The sequence below is a fragment of the Calliphora vicina genome, chromosome 1, assembly GCF_958450345.1.
Source record: "Calliphora vicina chromosome 1, idCalVici1.1, whole genome shotgun sequence".
In the NCBI taxonomy this organism is placed as follows: domain Eukaryota; kingdom Metazoa; phylum Arthropoda; class Insecta; order Diptera; family Calliphoridae; genus Calliphora; species Calliphora vicina.
Window position 1 is genome coordinate 13,355,166 of NC_088780.1, and position 20,909 is coordinate 13,376,074.

The following is a 20,909-nucleotide window of genomic DNA, read 5'->3' on the forward strand; positions in this document are numbered from 1 at the left end:
CAGATTTTTTCAAAAAACGCCGATTTGAAAGAAATTTCATGAAAAACCATTTAGTTTACAAATTAGTGGTTTTTATAAAATCTGTAAATTTTTATAAATTAGCGATTTTTTTTTATACAAATCGTTGATTTTTTGTGAAAATTTATTTTTTAAAGTTTTTTGTAAAAATTTTTGCAAAATAAATAATCGCTATTTAAAGATTTCTCAAAAAACGCCGATTTGAAAGAAATTTCATGAAAAACAATTTCATTTTACAAATTGGCGATTTTTATAAAACCTGTACATTTTATAAATTAACGATTTTTTTATGCGATTTTTTGTATATTAAAGTTTTTTGTGAAATTTTGATTTTGCAAATTCATTATATTTTTTTTTATAAATTAACAGTTTTTTTTGGTGAAAATTTTAATTTATTGCGTTTTTTTTCACAAAATTTTGCAAAATAAAAAATCGCTGATTTCTTTATTTCATGATCAAAAATTTTAGTTACAAAAAATCGCTAATTTCATAAAAAAATAACCAATTTTTCAAATGAAGTTAATTTAAAAAAAATCGCTTATTTTAAAAATACAATTTGCTAATTTCTCAACAAAACGGGAATTAAAAACAATCAGCCTAAAAGTCTAAAATTACTTAAAAATCGCATATTTATAAAAAAAAATCACCAATTCAAAAACGCCTATTTATAAAAAAATTTCTGAAATTTGTCAAAAATCGTCTGTTAAAAAAACACTTATTTATAAAAAAAAGTCGCAAATTTTAAAATTGCCACTTATAAAAAAGTCTAAATGTCACAAAAATAGCGTATTTATACAAAAAGTTTAAAATTTATCAAAAATCACCTATTTATAGAAAAAGTCTAAAAGTATAAAAAATCGCCTATTTATAAAAATGTCTAAAATCTCTCAAAAATCATCTGTTCAAAAAACCGCTTATTTATAAAAAAAGTCTAAAATTTCTTAAAAATTGCCTAAAAGTCACCTATTTAAAAAACTAGCAGATTTATAAAAAAATATAAAATTTGTCAAAAATCGCCTATTTATAAAAAAGTCAAAATTTCACCTTTAACCTCTTATTTATCAAAAAGTCTAAAATATCTCAAAAGTCGTCTTTTCAACAAAAAAAATGTCCAAATTTCACAAAAATTTCATAAATATTTATAAAAAATGTTCTTAAAAATCGCTTATTTATAAAAAAAGACTAACATTTCTCAAAATTCACCTATTTATAGAAAAAGTCTAAAAGTATAAAAAAATCGCGCATTTATGAAAAGTCTAAAAATTTTTAAAAATCGCCTATTTATAAAAATGTCTAAAATCTCTCAAAACCGCTTATTTATAAAAAAGTCTATAATTTTTAAAAATCGCCTATTTATAAAAATAGCCTAAAAGTCAGTCACCTATTTAAAAAACTAGCCTATTTATAAAAAAAGTCTAAAATTAGTCAAAAATCTATTATATAAAAGTTTATATAAAAGTCTAAATGTCACCTTTTAACCTCTTATTTATCAAAAAAAGTCTAAAATATCTCAAAAGTCGTCTTTTCAAAAAAAAGTCCAAATTTCTCAAAAATCTCTTAAAAATCGCTTATTTATAAAAAAGTCTAAAATTTCTTAAAAATCGCTTATTTATAAAAAAAAGTCTAAAATTCACCTATATAAAAAAATCGCCTATTTATTAAAATGTCTAAAATCTCTCAAAAATCGTATGTTCAAAAAACCGCTTATTTATAAAAAAATCTAAAATTTCTTAAAAATCGCCTATTTATAAAAATAGCCTAAAAGTCACCTATATAAAAAAATCGCCTATTTATAAAAAAGTCTAATATTTCTCAAAAACGTCTGTTCAAAAATAAAACGCTTATGTATTTATAAAAAGTCGAAAATTTCTTAAAAATCGCCTATGTATATAAAAAAGTCCAGAAATCACGTATTTAAAAAAAAGTAAAAAATTTCTCAAAAGTCGCCTATATTTAAAAAATGCTAAAATTTTGAAAAAATCAAACCGCTTATTTATATAAAAAAATCGACATTTCTAAAAATCGCCTATTTAAAAAAAAAGTTTAAAGTTACCTATTAAAAGAAGCCTATTTATAAAAAAAGTCAAAAATTTTGCAAGAATCGCCTATTTATAAAAAATTTCTAAAAATTATCAAAAATCGTCTGTTCAAAAAAACCACTTATATATTTAAAAAAAATCTAATAATCACCTATCTAATCTATCACCTATAAAAAAAAGTCTAAAATTTCTCAAAAATCGTCGGTTCAAAAAAACCGCTTATTTATAAAAAAAAGTCGAAATTTCTAAAAGTCGCCTATTTATAAAATTTCTTAAAAATCGCCTATTTATAAAAAAAAAATGTTGAAAGTCACCTATTAAAAAAAGCCTATTTATAAAAAAGTCTAAAATTTGTCAAAAATCGACTGTTCAAAAAAACCGCTTATTTATTAAAAAAAGTCTAAAATTTCTCAAAAAAAACGCCTATTTAAAAAACAGTAGAAAGGTAACAGTAACACTAATTAGAATTACTTTGGTAACGGCATTTTAATCTATGTATATTTCCAAAATAAATAAAAACCTTTTCATAATAACCTCCTATTTGAATTAACTGTTTTGTTGCTATTTCCTTTAGTTTAATTTCTTCGTCACATTTGTGATTTTCGTTTTCATTTCTCACTCACCTTCTTTTATTTTTTTATTCCAACTCATTATTAATTTGCACTTGTTTTACATTATAAACCCAAATTTGAAACAAGTGCTTTAAAACTTTTGACCCCAGAAACACCAAATTCGAAACCATTTTTTTTAAATCTTTTTGTTGTTTTTCCGAAACTCCAAAAAAAAAAAAAATAAACAAGTGGTGCCAACAATTAACCATAGTTGGTTTCTGTAGTTGTATTTGTTGTTTTTGTCTTGTATCTAGTTTGGTTTTATGTAAAAATGAAAAATTCTTGGTTAAATAATTAACAATTGTTGTGAGTATAGGGCGGCACATTAACATATTTTTTTGGTTGATACCCAGTCAGGTACAATGTTTTTGAATTTGGATTTTTATCAGATTTGGGTTAAATTTTAAAATTACACAAGGTCCCCACTACATAAAATGATGTCAGTGATAACGCAACATTAAAGTTGGCTCAAAACTTCTATGTGAATTGTCCTACAATGTGTGAAATTTTTTTTTAGAAATAGGGCGGAAGGGGGTTCTTTTTGTAGCCTAATTCATGGAATTTTGACAGGAGTCAACTGACAGATGCCTGTTGACAGGAGCAGTGTTGCCCTTTCAGTTAAGAGCCGTAAAAGAGTCGTATTCTTTTAACAGAACTTGCTGTAAAGCAATGACCTCTACTTTAAAGATTTATATTAATATATGTACGTATAAATGATGTCAGGAATTGTTTTGTATTGAGGTTATGGTTAAGAAATAATAATGAACACATTTTCAATTTCAGTTCACTTTTAATTTCAACAGAAATGTATTTTTTTAATAGAAATATAATTTTAAAATTTAAATATGTACTACATAGTAAATGAAATCATAAATTACTATTGTTATAATTCATTTATTTCATTTCTTTATCAGCATTTTATTGTTGTTATTGCTGCCATATTTTATTGTTTTAGCTCGTACTAAGTCAGTCAGCCAGCCAGCAATAGTATAAGTGTTTGCTGGTTGTTTTGTACATGAAGTGGTGGGCAATGGATAGAGATGGTTTGTTTGGATGACTGGCTGGGATGAGGCAACTTCGTATAAACGAACCAATACTAAACAACAACTATCATGTACAATATATACATCAATTTAAACATACATATGAACATTATTTATGTACAATACTTTTATATTCATTCATATGTGTAGTGGTCGTACTTTCAGTTTATTTATTTTTCTTTCTTAAAAACAATTTTCAAAATTGTTTTCAAATGTTTGATTGTAACAACAATATTACTTACATACTATGTAAAGAGTGTTTTTTAAAACACATAGAACTTGAAATTGGAAAAAAATAAAAAAATTATGTGAAAAGGTACTTTTTATTTAAAAAGGTACTTTTTATTTAAAAAGGTACTTTTTATTTAAAAAGGTACTTTTTATTTAAAAAGGTACTTTTTATTTAAAAAGGTACTTTATATTTAAAAAGGTACTTTTTATTTAAAAAGGTACTTTTTATTTAAAAAGGTACTTTTTATTTAAAAAGGTACTTTTTATTTAAAAAGGTACTTTTTATTTAAAAAGGTACTTTTTATTTAAAAAGGTACTTTTTATTTAAAAAGGTACTTTTTATTTAAAAAGGTACTTTTTATTTAAAAAGGTACTTTTTATTTAAAAAGGTACTTTTTATTTAAAAAGGTAAAAAGGTACTTTTTATGTAAAGAGGTACTTTTTATGTAAAAAGGTACTTTTTATGTAAAAAGGTACTATTTATACCAAAAGGTACTTTTTATGTAAAAAGGTACTTTTTATGTAAAAAGGTACTTTTTAAGTAAAAGGGTACTTTTTATGTAAAAAGGTACTTTTAATTTAAAAAGGTACTTTTTATGTAAAAAGGTACTTTTATGTAAAAGGTACTTTTTATGTAAAAAGGTACTTTTTATGTAAATAGGTACTTTTTATGTAAAAAGCTACTTTTTATGTAAAAAAGTACTTTTTATGTAAAAAGTACTTTTTGTTTAAAAAAAGTACTTTTTGTTTTAAAAGATAATTTTTTAAAAAACTAAAAATACTATTTATACCAAAAGGTACTTTTTATGTAAAAAGGTACTTTTTATGTAAAAAGGTACTTTTTAAGTAAAAGGGTACTTTTTATGTAAAAAGGTACTTTTAATTTAAAAAGGTACTTTTTATGTAAAAAGGTACTTTTATGTAAAAAGATACTTTTTATGTGAAAAGGTACTTTTTATGTGAAAAGGTACTTTTTATGTAAAAAGGTACTTTTTATGTAAAAAGGTACTTTTTATGTAAAAAGGTACTTTTTATGTAAAAAGGTACTTTTTATGTAAAAAAGTACTTTTTATGTAAAAAGTACTTTTTGTTTAAAAAAAGTACTTTTTGTTTTAAAAGATAATTTTTTAAAAAACTAAAAATACTTTTTTTTAAAAAGGTACTTTTTATCTAAAAAGGTACTTTTTGTTTAAAAAGGTACTTTTTGTTTAAAACGGTACTGTTTATGTAAAAAGGTACTTTTTATGTAAAAAGGTACTTTTTATGTAAAAAGGTACTTTTTATGTAAAAAGGTACTTTTTATGTAAAAAGGTACTTTTTATGTAAAAAGGTACTTTTTATGTAAAAAGGTACTTTTTATGTAAAAAGGTACTTTTTGTTTAAAACGGTACTTTTTATGTAAAAAATACTTTTTGTTTAAAAAAAGTACTTTTTGTTTTAAAAGATAATTTTTTAAAAAACTAAAAATACTTTTTATGTAAAAAGGTACTTTTTGTTTAAAAAGGTACATTTTGTTTAAAAAGGTACTTTTTTATGTAAAAGGGTACTTTTTATGTAAAAAGGTACTTTATATTTTATTAAAAAAATACTTTTTGTTTAAAAAGCTAATTTTTATTTAAAAAATTGCTGTCTATTCATGATGTTTTGCCAGAGTATTCTAATCATAAATGTCAAAAAGTCAGCGCGCAGTATGACAGTTCGTTTGACAGTTAACCCTTTCGTCTATTCAGCTTAAAAAAATACCCTTTTTTAGAAATAGCTACAATAATAAATGTATTTTCTTTTTTATTGTTGTTGCTTCTGTTGTATTGTAGTTATTTTAACTTGAATGCCTTTTATTTTCACAACAGCAAAAACAAAATTTTAACTTAAGCTACTAAAATGAGAATGTGGTGAATGTTGAAATTTCTACTTAAATTGTGGCAAGGTTTTTTTTTTTGTTATTTCTTTGATTTTTTCCAAATATTTTTTTTTATTTTTTGGTTAATTACCAAACATTACAATATTACGTTTAATCGCATAAAGTTAAATGTAATGAAATAAACTAAAATAAATAAAATAATTGTGTTGATTAATAATAAAAAAATAATTGATGGGTAGTAGCGCCTTTTAATTATTTAGCTTTTAAATTATTTCAAAACACAAAAATTATGCAAATATTTGTTGTAATAAAATTTTATTCAAATAAAGTGTTTTTCACAAAACATATCTAGGAAATTTGTGAAAAGTAATGTTTTATTTCTGAGCATGAAACTAAACCACAATAGAAACAATATTAAAGGAAAGAAAATATGCCGAATACTGCATCAGTAAGTGCATTACTGATGCAGAAATCGGTGATATATATGAAAGCTGCATCATTTAGATGCAAACAGGACTTACCACTTTTGGGATATCAGTTTCAGGTGAATGACATTTGCAAGAAAAAGAAGCAAACAGAATACGACAGCAGAACTACAACTTTAGTTGCTATTTTCTTTGCTTTAAGTCATACAACCAATATTTTATAACTAAAGATAAGTGGTAAGTAATTTGGCTCATTTTAATAACAGCTTAAGTTATTTGCGAAGCTTAATAAACTTCAGCACTAATTTAATGCAGTAGACAACAGCAGCATAAAAATGTAAATAACTTTTAGCATATCAGTTCCAAGTGAATGACAATTGCAAACAAAAGAAGCAGAATTACAATATTAATAGCAGATTGTTGTTATTTTCTTTGTTTTATGTTTAAAATTATTAACAATTACCAGTATTATTAGTATTAATCATATTTGATGACTTAATTTGTCCTGTTTTGAAAATATGCCAATGTAAAATAAATTTAAACAAAGTATGCAGAAATATTTTAAGTGCAAACTTAAAATAATGCAAATTTTATTTTTTTTTTTGTTGTGCAAAATAAATTTGGGCCAATGATGATCATGATTGTTGTCATTGTTAGTTTTTTTTTTTATATTTAATTTCATTTAATTTTTGTTGTTCTACATTGTTGGCATTATGTTTTTGTTGTCTCTGTGTGTTATCATAAGTGAGTGAGTGCTAGCGAACAATATAATATGGTTTGGTGTGAGTGAGTACTGGGGTGTTTAGGTTAAATAGATGATGTAAATATATTAGTTTTATAAGAAAATTAACACAGAAATATTCTGAAACAAAATTTCGATGTGTTCACAATGATGTTTATGAACGCATAAATCATGAGGCTAATCACAGCTGGTGAATTTTGCAAAATTTTAATTTTTTTTTAAAGAAAATTTTAAATTTCTTTCAAAATTTTTTATTTATGTTCCCATTTCCCATTTTTCGTTCATAAACTTTATTCACGTCAAAAAATTCCCATGTTGTGAAATTTTTAGATGCAATTTTGTAAACAATAAACAGCTGCTACGAACAAAATCAACTATTGTGAATGAAAAGTTCATGGGAATATCACGATAGCAATTTTCCCTTCGAGGGAAATGAATATTTCATGGGAACATAAATTTCACATGTTTTTCACGATAGAGGTGATGGATTCTGAGCCAAAAGAACTCATCATCTTTTGAGGCCAAGAACGTATCAAGCCAATTTCGGATACTCTGTTCCAAAGTGAAGAGTATCCCAGATAGAGTGTTCTATATCGATCGAAACAAATAATAGTCGGACGGGGCAAGATCTGGACTATAAAGCGGGGTGAGGCAAAACTTCCCAATCAATTCTTTCCAAATAGTTTTTAACACACAGAGAAAACAGCTTCGTAATTGCAACCGAATTTGTTGCCAATCGAATGATTCGGTTTCTGGTTCTAGGAACTGAAAATCAGTGGATAAAGCAGAATTTCGGTTGAAGCAACCAAACTTTTGTTACCATCTCTAAAATTTTGTAGCCACAACTGGAAAAATTTGGTCACTAAGACAGAATCATTCGATTGGCAACAAAGTCGGTTGCTATTACGAAGCTGTTTTCTATGTGCAGGTATTGCAACATGTAGACGAGTGTTGTCGTGATGGAATATTATGGTTAAATATCTGGCCACATATTGTGGGAGATGTCTGGCCAGATTTCAGCCACTCATAATAGATAGAACCCTTTTGCTCCCACCAAATACGGAGCATTACCTTAGCGACATGGATATTTGGCTTTGGTGTCGATTCGGCTGGTTGGCCGGGCTTCACATACGATCTCTAACGCTTCGGGTTATCGCAAGTAATGATTCGATGCAAAAATGATTTTCTTTTATAGCGTTCAAGCATTATTTCGGACATGTAAAAACGTCTCCTCTTCAATTCGTATTTTACCCAAATTCCAGGCTTTTTGGATGAATTCTGCTGCCCGCAAACATTTTGAAATTGCTGCTGGAGTAGCAGCCAATGATTTTGCAAGCTCTTGTTAAGTTTGACATTAATATTCATGGAGTAATACCTGCAATTCTTGGTCTTCAAACTTTTTTTGTTCGCTGGCCTGGACGATCTTTATCTTCCGTGTCAACACTTGTGATCCTCGCAAATCATCTCTCGCACCTTGAAACCGATGGAACACATTCACCATGAGCAATCGGTGTTATTCAGCGGCATTTTATAAACAAGTAAAGCAAAACTTTCCGCATATGACGCTTTGTTGGCACAAAATTCGAAATTTTCGATGTAAAAAAACTTTGTTGTTTACACTATAATGTTGAATAAATTACAGATATGTACCCTTCAAAATGACATATAAGTTAGTAAAATCAAAAGCTATGTTCAAAAGATACGTCATCTACAGTAATATTTTGTATTTACCACTAGTCTCCTTAAATTAAAATTGAAAACTTGAACTCAGTCAGCTTTACCTCCTCTATAGCCGTGGAAATGGCTATTAAAATCGGACTATCCACAGTTACAGAGTTATTCACCCCTATCGCGAATCAAAATTTCACATGAAGTATGTTCCCATTTCCCATTTTTCGTTCATAAACTTTGTTGACGTGAAAAAATTCCCCATGTTGTGAAATTTTTAGATGAAATTTTGTAAACAATAAACAGCTGCTACGAACAAAATCAACTATTGTGAATGAAAAGTTTATAACGATAGCAATTTTCCCTTCGAGGGAAATGAATATTTCATGGGAACATAAATTTCACATGTTTTTCACGATAGGGGTGATTATTACCTTTTTTCATTTCCCCTAATGTGTTTTGCCGTTAAATGAATGTAGGCCAAATCCTTTATATTAAGAATGAAACTTTGTTGCAGTAAAATTTTTTAGTTTTTCTTAGAAAAGTTATTTAATTTCTTATTTTTTGTGAGAAATTAATGAAAAACATTATTTTTTAATGATTTAAAGTAATTTTAAACAATTTTGAGTGCTTTAAAGTTATTTAAATTAGAACTTTTAATTAACCCTTTCAAAGTATGTATATTAATACTCCCAGCTTTGGTTGTTTATTGTGAATTGTTTATATGGCAAATGTCATAAAAAGGAGGTAATGCAGGTCCTTAACATGTATAATGAACCGTTTTAGCTGTGAAGTTTATTTATTTTTCTTTTTTTTAGAAATTGTAGTAAATTATTAAATATTTTAAAGAGAAATTTGTAAAAAACAACAAATATATTGAATTAAGGAAAAAAAAATCCGTTTTAAATTTTTTGTAGCAAAAAAACTAAATCACCTTGAAATAATTGAATAAATAAAAGTTTTTTAAATTTTTTTATTTTAAAAAAACTGTGAACATCCATAATGAAAAAAAAATGTGCAGGCTGTGTGGCTTATACCAACAGTATAGATTATTATCTATATGATAATGATGATGATGATGCTGATGAGGAAGGCAATGATGATGACGACTATGGTGTTGATGACCTAATTTTTTGTTTAGTCCATTATTATTTACACAAACAAAAAAACACAAAAACAATAATCATAATACTGATACTCATACAATTTATACAATACTATGTATTAATTTTCAACAATTCATTGGTCAATATTTTTAGCTTGATGTCTATACAGAGTTCAGTCTGTCCAGCCGTCCGTCTGTCTGTCCTTCTTTCATATTTCTGCATTATATGAGTATTTTTGCACAATTTTCCAATTAAAATTTCTGTTGTTCTTATTATTATTATTATTTGTGTTTTTTTTTTCATCTCTGTTGCAATTTCATTAATGTATAAATATGCAAAAATTGTTGGAAAAATATTGTTAATTAAAATTAACAAAGAATTATGAAATATGATGTGAATGAATTCACGTCAGTCAGTTAGTCAGTCATATTCATTCTACGAATGAGTGATACAATTACAGGGCACATTTATAGTTTACAGAGCAGACGATAAATAATTTTTAATTTGTTTTTATTTTGCAATTGAATTTCTAACTAAGCATTAGATATTTAAATGAGTATGTATAAGTTTTAGCTAACTATAAAAAAGCGTATCAAAAAAGGGGGAAAAAAAATAAAATTTTAAGTCACAGTCAATTTTATTTATAAATATTATAATAAAATATCGATTTGTATAAAAATTAAATTCTAAACTTTTTTTTTGCCTTATTCTTACAAAAAGTATTTCAGGAATTTTTAATTATTAATTTTTTTTTACATATTTGAGAAGAAGACTCAATTTCCTAAACATTGATATATAATTTGTTTAATTTATCTTTTTCTAAAATCAAATTAAGGGCTTTCAAATAAACAACTTGCAGTAATTAGCTTCAATTTGTTACTTTCTTGCATTAATGGTAATAGCGGGGTCGGTAACGTAGTGAAAAGGATAAAACCGCATAATTTTCAAAGTGTTGATATTGAAGCCTTTAATTTGACTTGAGGAAAAGATAATTATCTTTTTCTAAAGTCAAATTAAGGGCTTTCAAATAAACAACTTGCAGTAATTAGCTACCCTTTGTTATTTTCTTGCATTATTGGTAATAGCGGGGTCGGTAACGTAGTGAAAAGGATAAAACAGCATAATTTTCGAAATGTTGATATTGAAGCATTTAATTTGACTTGAGGAAAAGATAAATTTGACAAATTATATATCAATATTTAGGAAATTGAGTCTTCTTTTCAAAAATGTAAAAAAAATTAATAATTAAAAAATTCTTAAAAGACTTTTTTGCAAAAGAAGGCAAACTAATTTTTTATTATTTTTCATCTATTGAATATTTTTAATTTAGCTTTAAAATTTATATTTATAAAGTAAGGAAGCATAATAAAATTGTATTTTACATAAAAATTATATTTTTGCAAAAAGTCTTCAAGCTATTTTTTAATTATTAAAAATTGTTTACATATTTGAAAAGAAGACTCAATTTCCTAAACACTAATATATAATTTGTCTAATTTATCTTTTTCTAAAGTCAAATTAAGGGCTTCCAACTAAACAACTCTTAGTAAATAACATGATTGCATGATTGGTAATAGCGGGGTCGGTAACATAGTGAAAAAGATAAAACAGTATAATTCAATAAATTTTCTATATGTTTGTTGATTTAGAATCCATTAATTTGTTTAATAGAAAATAAAACTTGGACATATTTTATAGCAATGTAAAGGAAATTGTGTCTGGTTTTCAAAACTGTATAGAATTTTAAATAATTCAAAAATTCATGGAAGAATTTTTTGCAAAACAAGGCAAACTAGGGTTTAGTTGATGTTGTCGATTTCGAATCCATTAATTTGACTAGTAGAAAACATAAGTTAGACATTTTATATATCAAAGTGTAGGAAATTGAGTCTTCTTCTCAAAATTGTATACAATTTATAATAATTAAAAAAATCATGGAAGACTTTTTGCATAAACATGACAAAAAAATGTTTTCCAATGAGTTTGGAGCAATTGAATTTTTTTTATTGGCTATATGACTTAAAATTGCTGGATTTATATGTCATTTTAAAGAGTACATATCTGTCATTTATTCTCCCTTGGTTATTGAAGATTATAGTGTAAACAATAAAAATTTTTTTTATTGCTACGAAAACGTCGAATTTTGTACCAACATAGCGTCATTTGCTGGAAGTTTTGCTTTACTTCTTTAAATTGAAAAAAAAGTGAAACTAAAGCACAACGATTGCTCACCAAAGCTTAGGTTTCAATGTGCGAGATATGGATTGTGCGGTTCAGAAGTGGTGATTTTGACATGGAAGACAATGATAGCCCAGTCCAGCCAAACAAAAATTTTGAATTGGAAGCATTACTGCATGAAGTTGGATGTCAAACTCAACAAGAGCTAGCAAAATTATTGGGAGCTACTAAAGCAGCAATTTCAAAACGTTTGCGAGCAGCAGGATTCATCCAAAAGCAGGGAATTTGGGTAACATACGAATTGAAGAGGAGACAATTTTACATGTCCGAAATTATGCTTGAACGCTATAAAAGAAAATCATTTTTGAACTGAATTAAAACTTGCCATGAAAAATTAATCGATTACGATAACCCGAAGCTTAAGAGATTGTATTGGAAGTCCGGCCAACCAGACGAATCGACACCAAAGCCAAATATATATGGCGCTAAGGTAATTCCATGTATTTGGTGGCAGCAAATCTATTATTAGCTGCTGAAATCTGACCTGTACCGAACGCAACTGATTCGTTTGAGGCGAGCATTGCCTGAAAAACTCCCAGAATATGCGGCCAGGCATTAAATCGTAATATTCCATCATGACAACGTTCGGTCACATCTTGAAATATCTGCACAGAGAAAACAGCTTTGTAATAGCAACCGAATTTGTTGTCAATCGAATGCATTTTGCCTTAGTGACCAAATTTTTTCAGTTGTGGCTACAAAATTTTAGAAGTGTTAACAAAAGTTGGGTAAATTCAACCGAAATTCTTCTTTATCCACTGATTATCTGTTTCTAGAACCGAAAAATTCGATGTATGCAACCGAATCATTCGATTGGCAACAAATTCCGTTGCTATTACGAAGCTGTTTTCTCAGTGTGTTAAAAACTATTTGGAAATAAGTGATTGGGAAGTTTTGTCTCAACCGCTTTATAGTCCAGACCTTGCCCCGTCCGACTGCTATTTGTTTGGATCGATGCAGAATGCTATCTCTGAGATACTCTTCGCTTTGGAACAGAGTATCCGAAATTGACTTTATTCGTTCTTTTTGTGATATTTTTTCACGTGAAACCAAACGGAGTACCGAGCTTTATATACAATTTGTCCATTTAAATGCTACAATCTATATTAAATTCGGATTTATTATTGAAAATCCCACAATATTTTGGATTTGTTACTTTATTTGCCATTCCAAGAAAAGTGATTTTAATGAAATGTCTGTAAAATTCTATCTAAATTTTCAAAATCTTTGTTTTACATTTTATGTCTTTTTGTGGCCATTTCATAAGACATAAAACTATTACATATCCACAGCTAAATAAGTAATTTAATATTGACACCAATAGTTTTTTTTTTTATATTTTTATATTGAACTTTTGGCCTGAGCTTGAGAGGGACAAAGAGGTGAAGGTCCTGTTGCAAATATTTCTTATTTTATTTTCAATACAATTGACATTTTGTCCTCGTTATCAAAAGAGATGCTGCTGTTATCTCTGCTTCTGCTTCTTCTACTTCTTAAGCAATGTCTTCTTCTTCTTCTTCCCACTCGTGTTCTCTGTGTAATAGAGCATATTGATTAATGTTGGCAACTTTTGTTGTATTTGCCATTAATATTATGAATATTTATTGTACAACAACGAGATGAAGAAAAAGAAGAAGAAGAAATAATAATAAAATACAAATTGTTTAGTAAATGAAATCTGTAGTTTAAAGCTTCCGTGTATTTCATTCTTACATTTAACCCAACAACAACAAACACAGCAAGCAAAAGAAAAAGAAGAAGAAGAACAGCAACATTATTACAAACTGCTGACATCCAATGATGACGAAGATGAAGGCCATTGAAAGAGAAGAGCAAAGCAAAAAAAAATAATATATTAAACAACAACAAGAACAAGATGAATGAAAAAAGTATATATGTATGTGAATGTGAATATAAAAACGGCCTAGTCCGAAAATACATATCTACATAAACTACTCACTCATTCAAATATACAGTTAGTTACATGCAATAGCAAGTGTAACTGTATATAGATATTTTGAATATGTATGTAGGTTTGCAAATAACCTTGAACTCTTAACATACTAATACAAAACATACATTCATACATATTTACATTTAACATAAATATGTACATCCAATTGTATGTATGTAAGGATGTTTGTTGACATTTACACTTAGTATGTATTTTACATACAATTTTACATACGTAAAACTATAAAACACCACACTGTTGTAGTAAATACGAGTATTAAAATGACGTTGATAAACTGCAGACGCGTAGCCTAAAGGTTTTTAATTATTTTTTTTTTATTTTATTTTTAATTTTGAATGATAACGTTACCCAGTTATCCTCTTCACCATTTCCTTTTGCTTTGTTTCACAAAAAAATACCTAAAACGAAAAGGGAAATAAAAGTTGGTTTTTTAAGCAGGATAGAAAGTACTAAAGGGTTAACTGTCAAACAAACTGTCATACTGTGCTTTTTGACCTTTATGATGAGTATAAACTGGTAAATCATCATGAATAGATAGCTGTTTTTTTAAATAAAAAGGAGTTTTTTTAATTAAAAAGGGGCCTTTTAAATAAAAAGTACATTTTTAAATAAAAAGTACCTTTTGATACAAAAAGTAGCTTTTTAAACAAAAAGTATCGCTTTAAATAAAAAGTACCTTTTTAAACAAAAAGTACCTTTCGAAATAAAAAATACATTTTTACATAAAAAATACCTTTTGGAAAAAAAGTACATTTTTTAACAAGAAGTACCTTTTTAAATAAGAAGTTAATTTTTAAACAAAAAGTATCTTTTTAAATAAAAAGTATCTTTTTAAATAAAAAGTATCTTTTTACATAAAAAGTACCTTTTTACATAAAAAGTACCTTTTTACATAAAAAGTACCTTTTTACATAAAAAGTACCTTTTTACATAAAAAGTACCTTTTTACATAAGAAGTACCTTTTTCAATAAAAAGTACCTTTTCACATAAAAAGTACCTTTTCACATAAAAAGTACCTTTTCACATAAAAAGTACCTTTGTAAAAAGTACCTTTTTACATAAAAAGTACCTTTTTACATAAAAAGTACCTTTTTACATAAAAAGTACCTTTTTACATAAAAAGTACCTTTTTACATAAAAAGTACCTTTCTACATAAAAAGTACCTTTTTAAATAAAAAGTACCTTTTTAAATAAAAAGTACCTTTTTAAATAAAAAGTACCTTTTTAAATAAAAAGTACCTTTTTAAATAAAAAGTACCTTTTTACATAAAAAGTACCTTTTTAAATAAAAGTACCTTTTTAAATAAAAGTACCTTTTTAAATAAAAGTACCTTTTTAAATAAAAGTACCTTTTTACATAAAAAGTACCTTTTTACATAAAAAGTACCTTTTTACATAAGAAGTACCTTTTTCAATAAAAAGTACCTTTTCACATAAAAAGTACCTTTTCACATAAAAAGTACCTTTTCACATAAAAAGTACCTTTGTAAAAAGTACCTTTTTACATAAAAAGTACCTTTTTACATAAAAAGTATCTTTTTACATAAAAAGTACCTTTTTACATAAAAAGTACCTTTTTACATAAAAAGTACCTTTTTACACAAAAAATAACTTTTTACATAAAAAATACCTTTTTACATAAAAACTACCTTTTTACATAAAAAGTACCTTTTTAAATAAAAAGTACCTTTTTAAATAAAAAGTACCTTTTTAAATAAAAAGTACCTTTATACATAAAAAGTACCTTTATACATAAAAAGTACCTTTTAAAAAGCTCCTTTTTACATAAAAAGTTCCTTTTTACATAAAAAGTTCCTTTTTACATAAAAAGTACCTTTTTACATAAAAAGTACCTTTTTAAATAAAAAGTACCTTTATACATAAAAAGTACCTTTATACATAAAAAGTACCTTTTAAAAAGTTCCTTTTTACATAAAAAGTTCCTTTTTACATAAAAAGTTCCTTTTTACATAAAAAGTACCTTTTTACATAAAAAGTACCTTTTTAAATAAAAAGTACCTTTTTAAATAAAGTACCTTTTTAAATAAAAGTACCTTTTGGAAAAGTTATCTTTTGGAAAAAACTACCTTTTGGAAAAAGTACCCTTTAGAAAAAGTACCTTTTGGAAAAAAGTACATTTTTAAACAAAAAATTGCTTTTTTAACAAAGCATGTATGTACATTTGAAAACAAGAAGTAGCTTCTTAACAAAGTAAATTTTTAAACAAAAAGTACCTTTTTAAACAAGATGTACATTTTGAAAAAAAGTTCCTTTATAAACCAAATTACATTTTTAAATAAAAAAAGTACCTATTTGAACACAAAAATTACTTTTTTAACGACCGTTTTATCGCAAAATTGTAATCAGGGATGAGGCTAATTTTTGGCTTAATGATGTGTTAATAATCAAAATTGCCGCATATGGAAAGAGACCAGTCCTCAACAGACCCTACAGTCTCCATTACATCTAGAAAATTGTACGTTTGGTGCGATTTACACTCTGATGGCATCATCGGACCTTATTTATTAAAAAATGAAGCCGAAGCTCATGTTACGATCAATATAGATCGTTACCGCACCATAATCAATGTTTTTTTTATTTAAAAATATGCATGAATTAATATGGGCGAGATGGCGCTACATGCGACCGCAAACATTGATTAATGGAAATCAATATTTGGCTATAACTTGATTTTGAGAAATGGACCTGTCAATTTACCTTCAAGGTCAAGTGATTTGACACTTCTCGATTATTTCCTGTGGGGCCAAGTGAAGTCACTAGTTTATACTGATAAACTAGTAAGAATTGACGCCTTGATGGCCAACATTGTTCGTGTTATTTGTAACATACCCCAAAATTGAAAGCCTTGAAAACGCTTCGTCACGAAAAACCGCAATGGCCATATCCAGAAATCATTTTGAAATGTTAATTTTGATTTAAAATTTACCTTTTTGTGTTAAAATTGTTTGCAATTTATCCTATCCTTTTATAAATTATCTCTCTTATTTTATAGATTATCCCACTGTACTACGTATCTAGATAATGTTGATGTTTACGATTTGATAATGATGTTTGTTTTAATGATTATTATGATTGCAATAATTCACATGTTTTTTCTCCCTCTTGAAATCTTGTAAAAAAACAAAATAAAAATACATTTGAAAAGACCTTAAACTTTATCAATTCTATAACTAACAACCCACCACACACCACAACCAGGCCAGGCAGGCACATTTCCAGAAACGTTGTTTTGTTTTTTTTCTTTCTTTCTTCTAAATAACCTTGACTTATTTGCTTTTTTTTAAATAATGTTTTGTGTTTTTATACTTTTTTTAATAACAAAAAGAGGCTTATTATTAAAGTAAAATAAAAATAAAATTTGTTAATTTTTTACGAGAATTAAACAAATAAAATGAATTTTAAGATTTACAATGTTTAATTTGTTAAAAGTAAATAAACAAATACTATATAGAAAACATAATCAAGTGTGTGATAAAATTGTGTGTATAAAAAAAGAAAGAAAAGTGCCTTAAATAATGGTTTGTTTTATTTAAAATAAATAAATCTGCCAAGAGAAATAACATTGAATTAAAGATTTTATTGTTAAAATAAATGTAAATTAATCTCAAGCTATTCTTTTTTTTTTAATTTGATAGAAAATTTTTAATAAATAATTGTTTTAGTTGTTAATTTTAAATATTTTAAACTAGATTTTATCTTAAAAAAATGTTAGAAAATAAATTTGCCTGGTAAAACGGTTTTTTGTTTACATTAAAGATAAAGCAGTGTTTCCTGTTAAAGTTACCGTTTTTTATGATAGAGCTGCCACCGTAAAATCCTGATTTGTTTACTAAGAAGGGATTGCCATACATTTTCTGTCATGGCTGACTCGTACTAGGTTTATCAACTGTCAAAGTTCGGAAGTTGCTATCTGATTTTGTAAGGAAGAACTTTTTAAAATAAAAAAGTACCTTTTTAACAAAAAGTACATTTTTAACAAAAAGTACCTTTTTCAATAAAAAGTACCTTTTTAATAAAAAGTACCTTTTTCAATAAAAAGTACCTTTTTCAATAAAAAGTACCTTTTTCAATAAAAAGTACCTTTTTCAATAAAAAGTACCTTTTTACATAAAAAGTACCTTTTTATATAAAAAGTAGCTTTTTACATAAAAAGTACCTTTTTACATAAAAAGTACCTTTTTACATAAAAAGTACCTTTTTACATAAAAAGTACCTTTTTACATAAAAAGTACCTTTTTACATAAAAAGTACCTTTTTACATAAAAAGTACCTTTTTACATAAAAATTACCTTTTTACATAAAAATTACCTTTTTACATAAAAATTACCTTTTTACATAAAAATTACCTTTTTACATAAAAATTACCTTTTTACATAAAAATTACCTTTTCACATGAAAAGTACCTTTTACATAAAAAGTATCTTTTTACATAAAAAGTATCTTTTTAAATTAAAAGTACCTTTTTACATAAAAAGTACCCTTTTACTTAAAAAGTACCTTTTTACATAAAAAGTACCTTTTTACATAAAAAGTACCTTTTTACATAAAAAGTACCTTTTTACATAAAAAGTACCTTTTCACATAAAAAGTACCTTTTCACATAAAAAGTACCTTTTCACATAAAAAGTACCTTTTCACATAAAAAGTACCTTTTCACATAAAAAGTACCTTTTTACATAAAAAGTACCTTTTGGTATAAATAGTAACTTTTTACATAAAAAGTACCTTTTCACATAAAAAGTACCTTTTCACATAAAAAGTACCTTTTCACATAAAAAGTACCTTTTCACATAAAAAGTACCTTTTCACATAAAAAGTACCTTTTCACATAAAAAGTACCTTTTTACATAAAAAGTACCTTTTTAAACAAAAAGTATGTTCTTGAACAAAAAGTACCTTTTCACATAAAAAGTACCTTTTCACATAAAAAGTACCTTATTACATAAAAAGTACCTTTTTACATAAAAAGTACCCTTTTACATAAAAAGTACCTTTTTAAACAAAAAGTATGTTCTTGAACAAAAAGTATCTTTTTGAATAAAAAGTACCTTTTATATTAAAAGATACAAAAATTAAAAGCAAATAAAAACTAATATAAGAGTTGATTTTGTTCTGAAATTTTTATGAAAATCATTGTGTTTCCTAAAATTTTCAAGTTATTTTCATAAAACTATATAAGCTTACGATTCGGAAACATCAAGAGAAAACTATTAAAAACACTTAAAAGTTATTTGTAAACTGTGTGATTTAGTTTTGTCTGAGTTTTTGAATCAGGCCATTAATATGTCCCTAAATCTCCCAATATTAAAGTTTGAATAGAATCACACCCTTAATCTGTCCCTATGTGTTTGTATATTACAGTTTGAATAGAGTTTGTTGTTTTAAATATTTCTAATCATTTCTTAATTTATTTCAAATTTCTTTCTTTTCAATTTGTTTAAATTTGAATCATACTCTATTTAAGTATAATTTTCTATTATTTTAATTTAAATCTTTTGAAATTTTCTCTGTCTCTCATACTCAATTTGTGATTTGTTTTTCTATGTTGTTCTATTTCTGTTGCTGTCTCAGGATGTACCAATTAAGCGCACCGATTCATCACAATGGTGGGAATTGTTTGATACAAATACGCAACGTTTCTATTACTATAATGCTGCCTCACAGAAGACCGTCTGGCATAGACCAAGCAAATGTGACATCATACCACTGGCCAAATTGCAAACGCTCAAACAGAATACCGATCCCAGTGATCGTCGTGAGATTAGTACACAAACATTACAACAACAATTGCTACAGCAGCAACAACAGCAGCAGCAACAACAACACCATCAGTCGTCACAGCATTCATCGCCCTCGATGCCTAAAATACGTTCATCATCTCAGCGTGGCAATAGCAGTCATCATAATCTCCATACGCAAAATAGCAACACAAGTACCACGGGTAGTGCGGGGAGTGGTGGTGGCGGCAGTAGAGCTGGAGATGGCGGCAGTATTGGTGGCACTAATAAACGCAGCAGCGCTGGTTTGCCATTGCATGCCAGTTCGGAAGAGAAACTAACCACCGAAATACTCTCAAGTCCACGTGGGCGTCAAAGTTTTCGGTATGTATTCAGATTTTTTGTTTATATTTTTTGAACTAAATGACTAACTGACGATCTGTCTGCCTCTTTGGTGGTTTGTTTGTACATATAACTATTTATTGTTCCAGTCAGGTTATTATGCTTCAGTTTTCTGTGTATTTTACATTTTAGTTTCTTTATTATTCCTTTGTGGTCTCAAATTATTAATTTCAAAGTTGCCGTTTTATTTTTTCTTCTCCAGTTTTGTTTAAATTAAAAATTATTGTTATTTTTCTGTGTCTCTCTCTCTCTTTTTGAAGTTCGATTGTATTTGTCTTTCTTTGCTGTGTTTTTCTTATTGCACAAGTATTTAATGTTTTTTATTTTTGTTTTGTTTTCTCTTTAACTTCTTACATTTCGCGCTCGTGTACACCAAAAATAGCGTTGGCACTGGTGATTCATCACGTTCCATGGATATGCAACAAATCTCAACATCATCAAGACGTTCACAAGGTATGTTATACATCTATCTATCTATATGGAGGTATTTATTTATAAACAAACAGGGTGATAATCATTATTGTATACAAAAAGTAAGAGAGCTATGTATATTACGATGTTTCAAGGTAAACTTTAAGATACAAATTTAAATGATTTTTTGGTAAACAAATATTTTGTGTGAAAAAATGTTTAATAAATAAGAAAAAATTGGGAGAAAAAATTTGTTTATGAAAAAAAAAATCGGGGTAAAAAATATTTTTCCCGATTTTGACCCATTGTCGGTCCGAATTATTATAGCGTAAACATTATTGGAAGGGTCTTTGAAATGTCTATCATTAGTCTATATTAATGACTTAGTAATCCAGATAT

At 26.6% G+C, this 20,909-nt stretch overlaps 1 protein-coding gene across 2 annotated transcripts in view; it reads left to right on the forward strand.

Annotated features, from left to right (window-relative positions):
• Positions 1 to 20,909, forward strand: part of RhoGAP93B (MyTH4 and RhoGAP_KIAA1688 domain-containing protein RhoGAP93B) — a 272,594-nt gene that overhangs the window by 233,735 nt on the left and 17,950 nt on the right. For both annotated transcript variants that reach the window (XM_065499059.1, XM_065499060.1), the window contains exons 4-5: positions 19,552 to 20,081; positions 20,482 to 20,552. In XM_065499059.1, coding sequence (XP_065355131.1) covers positions 19,552 to 20,081; positions 20,482 to 20,552 — 601 coding nt within the window. The remainder of the gene's footprint in view (positions 1 to 19,551; positions 20,082 to 20,481; positions 20,553 to 20,909) is intronic.